This window comes from Cherax quadricarinatus, chromosome 7 (assembly GCF_038502225.1).
Source record: "Cherax quadricarinatus isolate ZL_2023a chromosome 7, ASM3850222v1, whole genome shotgun sequence".
Classification (NCBI taxonomy): domain Eukaryota; kingdom Metazoa; phylum Arthropoda; class Malacostraca; order Decapoda; family Parastacidae; genus Cherax; species Cherax quadricarinatus.
In genome coordinates, this window is record NC_091298.1 from 23,286,528 (window position 1) to 23,302,262 (window position 15,735).

The 15,735-nt window shown below is 42.7% G+C and overlaps 1 protein-coding gene across 1 annotated transcript in view; it reads right to left on the reverse strand.

Moving 5' to 3' along the window:
- LOC128687001 (putative neural-cadherin 2) overlaps window positions 1–15,735 on the reverse strand; it is a 1,231,968-nt gene that overhangs the window by 244,623 nt on the left and 971,610 nt on the right. The window contains exon 7 of the mRNA XM_070082105.1: window positions 11,872–11,987. Coding sequence (XP_069938206.1) covers window positions 11,872–11,987 — 116 coding nt within the window. The remainder of the gene's footprint in view (window positions 1–11,871; window positions 11,988–15,735) is intronic.

Sequence of the window (15,735 nt, forward strand, 5' to 3'; positions counted from 1 at the left end):
TTCAACTTTAAAGGCTGGAAAGGTATGGCTGGTATTTAGCGAGGATTTTGATTGACGTAATAATTAATTAGTGTCAGTCAGGGAAAGAACTTCCTTCAACATTATGGGCCTTCAGAACCTAGATAGAGGTATCGAGAGGTTAAGCCAAAACAAACCAGTAGCTAGCAATTTTTTTTACAATCATAAGTATTCGTCCTTCGTTAATAGTTGTTAATCATCCATAAAACGTCTTTGTGCAGTGAAAGTAGCATATTATAGATTCTAGGGCTGTTTATAACAGAACCAGCGAGTGGTTCTGTTATAAACAGCCCTCGGGGGTGATGGGAGGAAGCAACAGCAGGGTACGTTTGTTACCTTTGTGAGGCATGTGGCAGCTCAGCCACACCTTACCAGATAAACAGCTGAGCGTGAGTTTACAAACATACCTATGCGTTCAGCCCAGACAATAGATTGAACCAGTACTCGCCTTTGGACTTGTAACACTGTTGTCCATGCTACTGGCATCTCACAGTCGCTCTACCTCAAGAAGTATCCCTTCAATCCCCGTCGGGGAGGGGAATTTGTAACCTACACACCGTCGCTTTTACTCTTTCACTGATTTCGACAGTTCAACATATCTCCTTCTGCATTCTTGCTGGTGAAACTCTGTTTTCGTAAAATGACTGAACAAGATCGTCACATCTTTATCAACTTCTGACCTGAAGACCTCTATCGATACCATCTCATAAATTCCCAACACCTCTTCAATTATCAAAATCACCAATTTTCAAACATCGCTATGGCTACCCAAGCCCTCTGATGGACTAGCCATCTCATATTACCATACACATCCACGCCACATAAAACCAGAACGTTTCGCTCATGTCTCACCCTGATGGAATTGTTACTCTTACAATCACTCAACGAACGAAAAGAAATTCTGTTACACCTGCGGAAAAGAAGGTCACGACTTCAGAGCACCATCACCAATGCCACTCCAATATGCCTAAACTGCAAGGATACTCATCATACCCTTGCAGCCAAATGCCCACTAAAAACAGAAGTGCTGTCTAAAAAAATCAAAGAAGCTAAGAAGAAGAGCCCCAAATCGCCGACATATGCAGCCATAACAAAACTCCAGCCCGACACCACTAGAATACTTCAAGCCACACAACAGTCCTCTCTACCCAGCAACTCCCTCTCTCCATTTCCTGACGCGGCTCCTTCCCAAGGTGCTGTATTGCATGGTGAATGCGCACTTTGCTAATACAGCCAACCCCAGCACCTTCAACACCACCATAAACGAACTATTCCGTCTTAACAACATGCCTGCCTTTGTCTTTCCGCTGACATCCTTAAGATTCTTCCCAACGTTGTGAACTTCATTACACCTGCTGACCTGTCTCCTCCTGCCCAAATAACTGTTCCAGAAACCTCCACCACCAACAACACTGTTCATGCTGCCTCGACCACCGTTTCCTACACCTCGCAACTTGCTGGTACACCACCATTACACCTCTCCACTGCTCATATCGACCCTCGGTCACCTGCTGGCACCATGGTAGAGTCGTCTACTGAATCCACTTCAGAAGAAGATATTGACGACTCTAGCACACCAACATGGGGAAAGCCTTACCTTCTGCACTGCTCCACCAAACGCTGACACCATGACCTGCACTGAACTCTACAAAGGCCTCGGTGCAGGATCTGTCAAGTTTGCCTGCGAACAACCTCATCACTTCACACTTACCCAAGTTTTGGAATTCCTCAAGTCTCTACGATTCACCTTTGGAAACAAGAGAAAAACTTTACCACCTCTCTAGGAGTAGATTCAAGAAATTTGAGAATGGCTATTCTACAAACCTGCCACGTTAATCACATCAAATAACACCACAAGTATGCCTGCCCTGTCCTGTGACCTAACCTGCTGCCAGCTTGTCAAGACTGAAGACCTCCAACCTTCACAAGACCGTTGCAACAGAGCCTGCTCCTACGGATTCTCCAGTCTGTCCCTCGAGCGCCTAGCTGCTGGCACTTTCTCTACGACTGTGGACACTCCTCTCCAACGCTATTCTTCACCTGTCACGATTTTCCAGCTCACTCCACATGGGGTCTTACCTAAACTCTCTTGTCTTGTCTTGGCCTTGTTCGCTGTGGTCAACAGTAAGTTATGATAAGCATAATTTGTAAACAGCTTGCGACTCACTGTGTTGTTACAGACGTATGTCTGTGACAACTGTACAGACATACAGAGCTGTCTGCCTGTCATAGTGTGCATGCAGTACTGGTGATCAAGCACTCATTTGTTTCAGCTGCACTGAGTGTAAGTTATAACAGTCGACTAACTTGTAAAATATGCTGTTGGCAACACTTAGTTGTTTAATTTCTGTACCGAAGTGACAAGTCTCTCTGTTGATCTGATTAACAGTTGAAGTCATGGTTTCCTTGGAGAACCGCTAGAGACGCATTCTCTAGTGAACAAGGTCAGGTCATCAATGATGACTGTAGGGTGCTGATCCAACGAAATCCAGTAGATTATATGGAATTACTGAAAATAAGGCAGCAGGCTTACACAGCTGCTTTTGAACACTTGGTACAGCTGCTGATTGACCTAGAGGATGATGCAGAACTTAAAGAAGACCAGGACCGTTTTGGTGAAAGACAAGACCTTGTATTCGAGGCTTGCTGCAGATATAAAAAGGTCCTGGTATGGAGGTCAGACCCTTGGCAAGTAAGTACAGTGTTTCACGCTCCGCAGCAGCCATTAGGTTCAGCACCTCCGTTGTCGCTGTGCCTCTCCCAGCTATTGATACAAATATGTGATGGAAAGGATTCTGGGGGATTTCTTGACAGTTTTCGGTCCCTAAGTGATAGTTAGACGGATATCGTTGACCTAAGTTCAATTAATAGAGAACCCAGCTCAAAGGAGAAGCTTATGACCTTATCAAGGGACTCGATATAACTGATGCTAATTATAAGGACGTTATATAAACCCTGGAGTCTAACTGTGATAAGGATCATTACAGCCAAACATGTTTATAGAATAACTTATCTGCCCTCACCTTCCCACTGCTTGCAAGATTTGCAAACATTCAGAATAGCCTTGGAATACAACCGTAGGTCACTGTTCTCTTATAAAAACATTCCTAGTGACTGGGCGTTCTCTCCACTCGTTTAGAGGAAATTTCTACATAAGACAAATGAACACCTGAATCTGAAATTTGGCAAGCGCCGTTTCACGTGTGAGGAAATTAGCCAAGGCTGCAACATACTATTTTGCATGCAAGCAAGCCGTTGCGAGGACAAACCCCCTCCTGACAAACTGCCACCCTAATAGGGAACATGACACATCCACTGCAATGAATGTGTCTATAAAGAGAGCCACAAATAATCTACAATTAAAATGCTTCACATTAATAGCAAAAGATGATATTCTTACTATTTTCCCTTCCCATGGAGAATACAATCTATTTCTGCTTGAAGTTAAAATATTCCCTAAAAGGGAACCTCTTGTCAGTAAGAAGTTCATCGACACCAGGACACTCGTGGGTGCTCACCTGGCTGTTGACAAGGGTAAAGAGACAAGAAAATCAACAAAGTCAACCCTCGACCGCCCAAATGTTTCCTTTGTGACAGGGCACACTGGACATCAGGTTATATACACACCAGTAGCCGCTCACAAGAAGCAACCACAACAGTTAAAGCTGTCTTAAATGCTTGAGTAATCATTCTGGGGGTGGGTGCATTCCGAGATATCCGAAATGTTTTATGTGCAGAAGTGACCACAATACCACTAAAGGCACTAAACTAAAGACTCCCATAGTAAACGGGAGTAGCAGACTGCACCTCTTGTCATTGTAACAACAGAAAATGGACTCGACCCAAGCTCTATGCTTTTTGCGGCAGACAATGGGAGCACACCAAGCTGAACACTTAGCGCTTTAGAGTATGACAGCAGAGACGGATGGCACCTCACAGCAGCGTTATCAACGCTTGTCTTCCCCAGCACCACACAACGTTGTCAGTAACGCGGCTCACGTTACTGGGCGGATGTCAAGGTGCTCAGAGATCCTTTATACGTAGACACACACTGACTCAGGGTGGCGGCACAACTCACTACAAGGTCCTGAGCGATACAGCTGGCTTTTTCCAAAGTCCTGGCAAGCAGTCATATGATCTAGCAAGAATGACAGTTTGTCTTGGAGACCAATATGAGACGATTCAAGTTGTAGCGGTGAATCAACTACATGTTACCATACAAATCAAAGGGTTGCAAGAAACAGTTGCTCCATGGAGGAAGCCCTGTGTGGAACTGACGGTCTTCACTTTCAATCAAGACAGTCAGCCCCAAGATCTGTTCATTCGCAGAGATTTTTACAGATTTGTGTACTGAACAGAAATAATAAATTACGTTTCTCTGCTGACCACAGCAGATCACGTGATCCTTGGACCATTCTCTGGTAGTCAGGGAGGTAGCGGATGAGACTCTGACGCGGTGGAAATTGACACGAATCACGACCAACCACGTCCCTCAGCAGACGTCTGTCTCTTCTGCTGGAGTTGAAGACAGAGCCAGTGGATAAGTTATGGAAACTGGCATCAATGTCAACAAGCCAATTTCTAAGGAAACCAAGACATACAACCAGTACATCAACAGTGTCGAGTACCAGGACAGAAAGTACTGTGTCAAGTTACCATGTAAGTTAAACCACAGTTGCCCACTAATTATTGTATGGCTTTCAGCCAGATGAAACCTTGGATTAATGAGCTTGGGAAAAGTCCAGAACTGCTGATGGTGTATGACAAGATTATACAGGAGGGCTGGATAACCACTTCATTGAGAAAATGATCAAATAGTCACTGATCACTTTCCCGTTCCATTGGGTTAAGATGGATTCTGAATCCACCCCTTCATGTGTCGTGTATAACTGCAGTGTACGTGTGTACAGGAACGTGGCTAGTCTTAACGATTGTCTGGTAACTGGACCTTCCCTGACAACGAAGCTGGGTGATGTGTTAAATATTGGCCGAATCCTTATGCCTACACAGATGACATATTGAAAGCTTCTTGAGAGTGGGTTTGCAAGAGAATGACAGATATTATACTCGTTTCCTGTGGCCAGAAAATTACTATGACCCACAGAGTCCTGTTAAAACTTGTTTCAGGTCAGTATTCTTCGGTGCTACCTCGTCGCTCTTCTTACTTGAAGGCACGCTCAACGCTCATTTAAGGAGGCCAAGTCCTCTTAAAGATGTCATGAGTACGAGTTTTTTTTTTGTGGATAATCTTCAAGGGACAGTGTGGTGTACATTGAGTACGTTGCAATTTATTTGGCGCTCGTCATACGCCCACTGGCATGCCCTCTATACCAGCCATCTGGCAGTTGGGTTGGAGCAATTTATTGAGGGACCCCTGCTGCTCTGGCAGACTGTTCAGTTAAAATCAACCAATAGTGTGAAAGCTCGCTTCCAGCCGAGTTGAGGTTATTCTTTACTAACATGGGTCGTATACACACACACACACACGTCAAGCACGTCAAGAAATTAGAGAAAGTGCAAAGGTTTGCAACAAGACTAGTCCCAGAGCTACGGGGATTGTCCTACGAAGAAAGGTTGAGGGAAATCGGCCTGACGACACTGGAGGCCAGGAGGGTCAGGGAAGACATGATAACGACATATAAAATACTGCGCGGAATAGACAAGGTGGACAAAGACGGGATGTTCCAGAGAAGGGACACAGACACAAGAGGTCACAATTGGAAGTTGAAGACTCAGATGAATCAAAGGGATGTTAGGAAGTATTTCTTCAGTCATAGAGTAGTCAGGCCGTGGAATAGCCTAGAAAGTGACGTAGTGGAGGCGGGAACCATACATAGTTTTAAGGCGAGGTATGATAAAGCTCATGGAGCAGGGAGAGAGAGGACCTAGTAGCAATCAGCGAAGAGGCGGGGCCAGGAGCTATGACTCGACCCCTGCAACCACAAATAGGTGAGTACAAATAGGTGAGTACACACACACACACACACACAGAGGTCTATCTAGAGTTGTAAAAACCAACTGTAGTGAGGCTAATTGTCGAACTGTGGTCCAAGCATACAGAAGGCCCAATACTGTAACCACTCAGACACAGAGCTTACAATACAATTACTTTATAACTAGTACTTCTGTGATATGGTTGCTTCAGCGGCACCAGTGTGACCAGACTGTCTCATCGCACAGCCCCAGAAGCTTGTATGGTACATAACGCTGTATAGTCTATAAACCCAAGACAAGTCATACTGAACCTACTGTTAATGGATGCACAGAAGAATGGATGAGGACTCGAACCGTGGTCCATGCATAAATCAGGCTCAACGAGAACATGAGACAACTTTATCGCTTCGTTTATTTACCGGCTGTCATTCATTATGATTTATCTTGGGCAATACGAGACTAGATGTATTATGAAAGCTTCTGGGGCTGTTTGATGAGACAGCAGGGTCATAGTTTATGTCGCTGATACACACGTCACTGAAGGGCTGCTTGTAAAATTATCCTATAGTAAGCTCTGTGGCTGTGTGATTACAATGTTGTGCCTGCTGTATTCATGGACCACAGTTCGAGATCCTGTCCATTCCACTGTTTCTTCAACGACAGTCTTCATTATGGCTTAAGATATCTTAAAGTTAAGTTTCTCGGCACCTCCCCATTGTGTTAGATCCGACCAAGTGAAGAAAAGTGATTGTTACGACTTGCCATGTTTTTGTAGAGTGAGCAAGGTAACATTTATGAATGACGGGAAACAGGTTAGCCAGCTCTGAGGCTCTGAGGTGGGACATACAATACCTACACTAAAGAAATGGTATGGTGATACCGACAAGATGTGCAAAAAGACACTTATGTACAGTTCAGGACAATAATAAATCGTTCATTTATCAAAACGTTTCGCAACGAGTGGCGAAACGTTTCCTTTAAAAATGTCCTGAACTGTACATAAGTGTTTTTTTCCACACAGTACTTACACTATAGAGAGGTGAGGATGTTTGACTCCAGATGGTCATCTGAGATATATCAACACGCTTCTCTGCGTTTGTTTATAATCATACATATATATACATGCATACAGATACATATATATAGATCACACACACACACTTTTTTGTATAAAACGCTTCTAAGCACTCATTAATATTGTGGTGAATATTGTTTAACCTATTAAGAGGGAGACTATCTTGGTGAAATAGTCTAAGGTATAACAACAGCGTCATGTACTATCAAAATAGGCTACTTCCTTTATACAAAGGGACACAGCGAGATTAATTATGCCGAAAGTCTTGATACACACGCTATTATGTGAGTTATAATTATATTCGGGAGACGCTAAATCCGTAGGAGTCACAATAAACACTGCATCGTGGCAGGGCCTTTGAAATTATTATAATATTCGTTGTAAGATTCGTCTGTTGAATTATTCGCCAGAGCTTCAAAAACAGTTCATATATCACGATGATACAACAGCGTAGTGTACACTCTATGACAATATACACGTGCAGAACAAGATTGTAATGTGACACCGTTTCGCTCTGCTGAGCTGAATAGAGTCAGTATTTCGCTCTACAATAACCGAAAGCCTGTCACAATAAAAGCCAGATCTGCACTTCTGATCACGGTTATCATGTCATTCATGCAACTTGGCCGGCCCTTGCAACACTGACACGAGGTGTTGACACCAGGGGGACACACACACAAACACACACAAACTCTGGGTGGACAGAACAGAGGGGGACGCCAACAAGGAATGTACCAACAAGTGTTGGATGACACACACAACTGAGAAGGAGGTGAAGAAGCTGCTAAGGGACCTTGATACCTCAAAGGCAATGGGACTACACAACATCTCCCCGTGGGTCCTTAGAGAGGGAGCAGAAATGCTGTGTGTGCCACTAACCACAATCTTCAACACATCCCTTGAAACCGAGCAACTACATGAGGTATGGAAGACGGCAAATGTAGTACCCATATTTAAAAAAGGAGACAGAAAAGAGGCACTAAACTATAGACCAGTGTCACTGACGTGTATAGTATGCAAATTCATGGAGAAGATTATCAGGAGGAGAGTGGTGGAGCAACTGGAACGGAACAAGAGTATAAACGCCAACCAGCACGCATTTATGGAAGGCAAATCCTGTGTCACAAACCTACTGGAGTTTTATGATAAAGTAACAAAAGTAAGACACGAGAGAGAAGGGTGAGTTGATTGCACCTTTTTGGACTGCAAGGCCTTCGACACAGTTCCTCACTGGAGACTGGTGCAGAAGCTAGAGGATCAGGCACATATAACAGGAAGGACACTGCAATGGATCAGAGAATACCCGACAGGGAGTCATGGTACGTGATGAGGTGTCACAGTGGGCACCTGCGGTCGGTCCTAGGACCAGTGCTATTTCTGATGTATGTGAATGACATGATTTAAGGGTTAGACTCAGAAGTGTCCCTGTTCGCAGATGATGTAAAGTTAATGAGGAGAATTAAATCAGATGAGTATTAGATAGGACTTCAAAAAGACCTGGACAGGCTGGACACCTGGTCCAGCAACTGGCCTCTCGAATTTAACCCCGCCAAATGCAGTCATGAAGATCGGGAAAGGGCAAACAAGACCGCAGACAGAGTATAGGCTAGGTGGCCACAGACTGCAAACCTTGCTCAAGGAGAAAGATCTTGGGGTGAGTATAACACCGAGCAAGTCTCCGGAAGCACACATCAACCAGATAAATGCTGCAGCATATGGGCGCCTGGCAACCCTGAGAATAGCGTTCTGATACCTTAGTAAGGAATCGTTCAAGACACTGTACACCGTGTATGTCAGGCCCATACTGGAGTATGCAGCACCTGTTTGGAACCCACACTTGATCAAGCACGTCAAGAAATTAGAGAAAGTGCAAAGGTTTGCGAATAGGTTAGTTCCAGAGCTAAGGGGAATGTCCTACGAAGAAAGGTTAAGGGAAATCGGCCTGACGACACTGAAGGACAGGAGAGTTAGGGGAGACATGATAACGTCATACAAAATACTGCGTGGAATAGACAAGGTGGATAGGGACAGAATGTTCCAGAGAGGGGACACAGAAACATGGGCTCACAATTTAAAGGTTGAAGACCCAGATGAATCAAAGGGATGTTAGGAAGTATTTCTTCAGTCAGAGTAGTCAGGAAGTGGAATAGCCTAGCAAGTGAGGTAGTGGAGGCAGGAACCATACATAGCTTTATGATGAGGTATGATAAAGCTCATAGAGTAGGGAGAGAGAGGACCTAGTAGCACTCAGTGAAGAGGCGGGGCCAGGAGCTGAGTCTCGATCCCTGGAGCCACAATCAGGTGAATTAGGTGAGTACACACACACACAGGCTGGAAGCTGGACAAGCTCCAGGCCTGGTCCAGCAACTGGCTCCTGGAGTTCAACCCCATCAAATGCAAAGTCATGAAGATTGGGGAAGGGCAAAGAAGACCGCAGACGGAGTACAGTCTAGGGGGCCGGAGACTACAAACCTCACTCAATGAAAAAGATCTTGGGGTAAGTATAACACCTGGCACATCTGATGCCCACATCAACCAAATAACTGCTGCAGCATATGAGCGCCCAGGAAACCTAAGAACAGCATTCCGACATCTTAATAAGCAATCGTTCAGGACTCTGTACACTGTGTACGTTAGGCATATATTGGAGTATGCAGCACCAGTTTGGAACCCACACCTAGCCGAGCACGTAAGGAAACTAGAGAAAGGGCAAAGGTTTGCAACAAGACCAGTCCCGGAGGTAAGGGGTATGTCCTACGAGAAGAGGTTAAGGGAAACCGACCTGACTACACTGGAAGACAGGAGAGATAGTGGGATATGATAACGACATATAAAATACTGAGAAGAATTGACAAGGTGGAGAGAGACAGAATGTTCCAGAGATGGGACACAGCAACAAGGGGTCACAGTTGGAAGTAGAGGACTCAGATGAATCACAGGGATGTTAGGAAGTATTTCTTCAATCACAGAGTTGTCAGGAAGTGGAATAGTCTGGAAAGTGATGTAGTGGAGGCAGGATCCATATGTAGCTTTAAGAAGAGGTATGATAAAGCTCATGGAGTAGGGTGACCTAGTAGCGACCAGTAAAGAGGCGGGGCCAGGAGCTGTGAATCGACCCCTGCAACGACAACTAGGTGAGTACACACATACATACACTTGACGATAGTTGAGCTTCTGATACTTTATCTCGCTGATCAAGTGACTAACATCACAACCATAATTTTTAAAGAGGTGGAGAGGTAAGCCAGTGGAAGGTCTCTGTCAGGTGACCAAATGCTCCACCTGAAGGTCATCGTTTGACTGAGACCCGCGTCAAGTAACACTTGTACAGTTTCCTGACAGACCTTACCTAACCTGATCAAGTGATTAACAACTGTTGCAATGATTTCTACGAATCTATATAATGAGCACAAATGAACCAATATAGGCCTACTGTGCAGGACAAAAATAGAAATATTACTGGAGTCAGCCAGCTCCTCCTGCATGGAACGTTGAATTACACACGTTCTGCAGTTCAGTGGCAAAACCAAATGATTAAACTAAAAGGGGACAATTATTCCAGTCGTGAGAGCAGCGTTAAACCCATAAGGGCTCATACAGCGCCTGGAGAATGGAAGACAATTAGACACGAGCTAAGCTACGGTAGCTCCATTTCTCTGGATCACGAGCCCGTTCACTGGCATCAAAGCACATTACGTTCATATATAAACGAATGTAGACAATTTTGTCTACATTCGTTTTAAATATATCCAATTATTATTTTTTATATAAGTAAATTATGATGTAATACGACACAAACATTTATACAGTTCATTTACATTTACACATGTTGTAAATGTATCGTAGGACATTTACTTAAGTTTATGAAAAATTCATTAACAAAAGACACAGTAAGTACATAAAAATAAATGAATGACAATGTTTAACGTTGGTCAAATTTATAAATACAACTGTATAAATATTATCAAGTTTATAAATACAACTGTATAAATATTATCAAGTTTATAAATACAACTGTATAAATATTATCAAGTTTAAACAATTATAAATTTGAGTGTAAGGAAGGTGAGTTATTAAGACAGTTTCTTACATGTTACTGGAGCAATAAAGTTATGTACATCAACAGCTGTATGACCCTTGTGGGTTTAGCGCTTAGTTTTGATTATAATAATAATACGAACCAGATACGACTTAACCCAACCGAGAATAACGAATACTTTACGGGCAGTTCCATCAGAAAAACCAGTCCCTTAAAACCTACCCAAAGTGGCCAGGCTACTTAACCTTCCTAACCTCTCTCTCTCTCTCTACCCAAAACCTTTTTTTTTTCTTCTTTTCACCGCTCTGCTCTCTCCCGGTCCTTTCCCCTCGACATTCTCACCATTATTCTTATGCCACCAGAAAAACTCATGTTGTCGCTGGCTCTCTCGGGCTGCTTCTAGTGTTATGTACCGTCACCGCCACCGTCACCGCCTTGTGCGACGGAGGTAGTTTCCTCTAAAGAGCAGAATGCTGATGAATGACCAGATTGTCTTTATCTATACATTTTAAGAAGATATCAATCACACAAGTACAATTATCAGGTGAAAAGAATACTGATGAAGAAGTGAATTGTGAGATGTCTGAAGCAACGGTGGAGATACACGGAAAGTGCAGGAGCCTGAAGGATTCTTGAAGGATGCCTCGAGGGTACCTGAGGGATGCCTGAAGGAAGCCTAAAGGATGCCTCAAGGATACCTGAGGGATGCCTGAACGAATCTTGAAGGATGCCTGAGGGATACCTGGAAGGAATGATAGCACACAAGAACAAGAGGTCAGAACGAGACAACGAGGACAATACTCACTGTGTGTTTGGTCTCGTAGTCCAAGGGTGTGGTGAGGGTGACTTGGCCAGTGTAACCGCCCACAGTGAAGAGGCCGCCCGCCGCCCCTGCCACCACGCCATACACCACGCCCACGCCTGCACGCCAACCACCCATGCAATGGTAAAGAAGAGTTAGTGGCGCCACTACCGGCGAGTCCAAGAAATAGTTCGGATAATTCCTGCATAAGACAAACTATTGAAAGAATGATGGCGAGTGTGTTTCCTTTCTTGGGTCGCCCTACTTAGGTGGGAGAGAGCCGGCATTAAAAAGGCTCGACACAGACCTCATATTCACGTAGGAACGCTAAACCCACAGGGGCCATACAGCGCTTGAGGGAATGAGACAAGCAGACTTTGATCCTTAGAAGAGGGTAGCTCCAGCACCTTGGATCAAGAAATAGTATTTCCCGGGCGCTCCGGATAGTGGCGCCGCCGTCATCAACTGAATGGAGTCGGAACATCTAACTGAAAAAAAATAATTGCGAAAGTCATTTTCCCTGAATTTTTGCGCTTGCTTTCATTATCAGCATTAATATTTTGCCAAAGCAAGTAGAGTACGAGACAGACAGACAGACAGACGGAGACAGACAGTTACTTAAATTATTGGGTGATGTCCAACATATTTTTGCTTTATTTTTCGATATAGATGATAACGCTCATACCTTCATGTCTGGAGCCCAACTTTCCTAACCAGTGTCGCTCCACCGACAACAGACCGACTATATTCAGCTGACTAATCTCGAGGTCATAACTAGCATAAACCTGTGACATATGCACTAAAAAACTGGGGTTGTCAACGCAACTGGACGGATCCGAAACACTTCAAGCAATCCTCTCAAAAGAGCAAGAGTCTACTTTTAGTGGTCCTGTCTGAGTCTTGTATATTGTGCACTTGGTGAGTCTTGTATATTGTGTACTTGGTGAGTCTTGTATATTGTGTACTTGGTGAGTCTTATATATTGTGTACTTGGTGAGTCTTGTATATTGTGTACTTGGTGAGTCTTGTATATTGTGTACTTGGTGAGTCTTATATATTGTGTACTTGGTGAGTCTTGTATATTGTGTACTTGGTGAGTCTTGTATATTGTGTACTTGGTGAGTCTTGTATATTGTGTACTTGGTGAGTCTTGTATATTGTGTACTTGGTGAGTCTTGTATATTGTGTACTTGGTGAGTCTTGTATATTGTGTACTTGGTGAGTCTTGTATATTGTGCACTTGGTGAGTCTTGTATATTGTGTACTTGGTGAGTCTTGTATATTGTGTACTTGGTGAGTCTTGTATATTGTGTACTTGGTGAGTCTTGTATATTGTGTACTTGGTGAGTCTTGTATATTGTGTACTTGGTGAGTCTTGTATATTGTGTACTTGGTGAGTCTTGTATATTGTGTACTTGGTGAGTCTTGTATATTGTGTACTTGGTGAGTCTTGTATATTGTGTACTTGGTGAGTCTTGTATATTGTGTACTTGGTGAGTCTTGTATATTGTGTACTTGGTGAGTCTTGTATATTGTGTACTTGATGAGTCTTGTATATTGTGTACTTGGTGAGTCTTGTATATTGTGCACTTGGTGAGTCTTGTATATTGTGTACTTGGTGAGTCTTGTATATTGTGTACTTGGTGAGTCTTGTATATTGTGTACTTGGTGAGTCTTGTATATTGTGTACTTGGTGAGTCTTGTATATTGTGCACTTGGTGAATCTTGTATATTGTGCACTTGGTGAGTCTTATATATTGTGTACTTGGTGAGTCTTGTATATTGTGTACTTGGTGAGTCTTGTATATTGTGTACTTGGTGAGTCTTGTATATTGTGTACTTGGTGAGTCTTGTATATTGTGTACTTGGTGAGTCTTATATATTGTGTACTTGGTGAGTCTTATATATTGTGTACTTGGTGAGTCTTGTATATTGTGTACTTGGTGAGTCTTGTATATTGTGTACTTGGTGAGTCTTATATATTGTGTACTTGGTGAGTCTTGTATATTGTGTACTTGGTGAGTCTTGTATATTGTGTACTTGGTGAGTCTTGTATATTGTGTACTTGGTGAGTCTTGTATATTGTGTACTTGGTGAGTCTTGTATATTGTGTACTTGGTGAGTCTTGTATATTGTGTACTTGGTGAGTCTTGTATATTGTGTACCTGGTGAGTCTTGTATATTGTGTACTTGGTGAGTCTTGTATATTGTGTACTTGGTGAGTCTTGTATATTGTGCACTTGGTGAGTCTTGTATATTGTGCACTTGGTGAGTCTTGTATATTGTGTACTTGGTGAGTCTTGTATATTGTGTACTTGGTGAGTCTTGTATATTGTGTACTTGGTGAGTCTTGTATATTGTGTACTTGGTGAGTCTTGTATATTGTGCACTTGGTGAGTCTTGTATATTGTGTACTTGGTGAGTCTTGTATATTGTGTACTTGGTGAGTCTTGTATATTGTGTACTTGGTGAGTCTTGTATATTGTGTACTTGGTGAGTCTTGTATATTGTGTACTTGGTGAGTCTTGTATATTGTGTACTTGGTGAGTCTTGTATATTGTGCACTTGGTGAGTCTTGTATATTGTGTACTTGGTGAGTCTTGTATATTGTGTACTTGGTGAGTCTTGTATATTGTGTACTTGGTGAGTCTTGTATATTGTGTACTTGGTGAGTCTTGTATATTGTGTACTTGGTGAGTCTTGTATATTGTGCACTTGGTGAGTCTTGTATATTGTGTACTTGGTGAGTCTTGTATATTGTGTACTTGGTGAGTCTTATATATTGTGTACTTGGTGAGTCTTATATATTGTGTACTTGGTGAGTCTTATATATTGTGTACTTGGTGAGTCTTGTATATTGTGTACTTGGTGAGTCTTATATATTGTGTACTTGGTGAGTCTTGTATATTGTGCACTTGGTGAGTCTTGTATATTGTGCACTTGGTGAGTCTTGTATATTGTGCACTTGGTGAGTCTTGTATATTGTGTACTTGGTGAGTCTTATATATTGTGTACTTGGTGAGTCTTATATATTGTGTACTTGGTGAGTCTTGTATATTGTGTACTTGGCGAGTCTTATATATTGTGTACTTGGTGAGTCTTGTATATTGTGCACTTGGTGAGTCTTGTATATTGTGCACTTGGTGAGTCTTGTATATTGTGCACTTGGTGAGTCTTGTATATTGTGCACTTGGTGCTCATCCTGTGAGCACCGGCGAGAACAACAAGAATATTCATCACTGGTCTGTTTTGTGACCTTGTCAAGATTTTGCATCAGATAAAATCTCCGAGGAATTATTATAACGATCAAAACTAAGCGCTAATTTATAATAATAATAATAATAATAATAATAATAATAAAAAATAATAATATAATCATGGGGAGAGCTAAACCCGTGGATTATACAGCACATGTGGGGGGGGGGGATGGAAGGTATTCAGACTCAATTCTGGGAACCGGAACACAGATCCAATTCCCTAGATCAAGAGCCCTTCACCAGCGTGAGGAGAATGACATTAATAATAATATCTTTATTTACTACAACTACATGTATGTACAAGGTATACAGTCCTAGCTGACATCAATGACGTACTACTATATAGAAAGCCGTTTGTTATGCAGAGCATTTCGGACAAATTGTCAGTTTTGTCCCAGGATCAACAGCCATTCACCGGCATCAAGGCACTCCTTTTGAAGGGAAAGCCATTATATAAAATATCAACGTATCTTAGGACATCACTATGGTCATAATGTGATTAGGTAATGAAAGTCTAGAAGCTGCATCTCATCTAATAACTAATAACTCACGATGAGAGTCGTGGTTCTCATCACCCAAGTCTGGCTATCAAATCTCAGGCAGGAAAAGA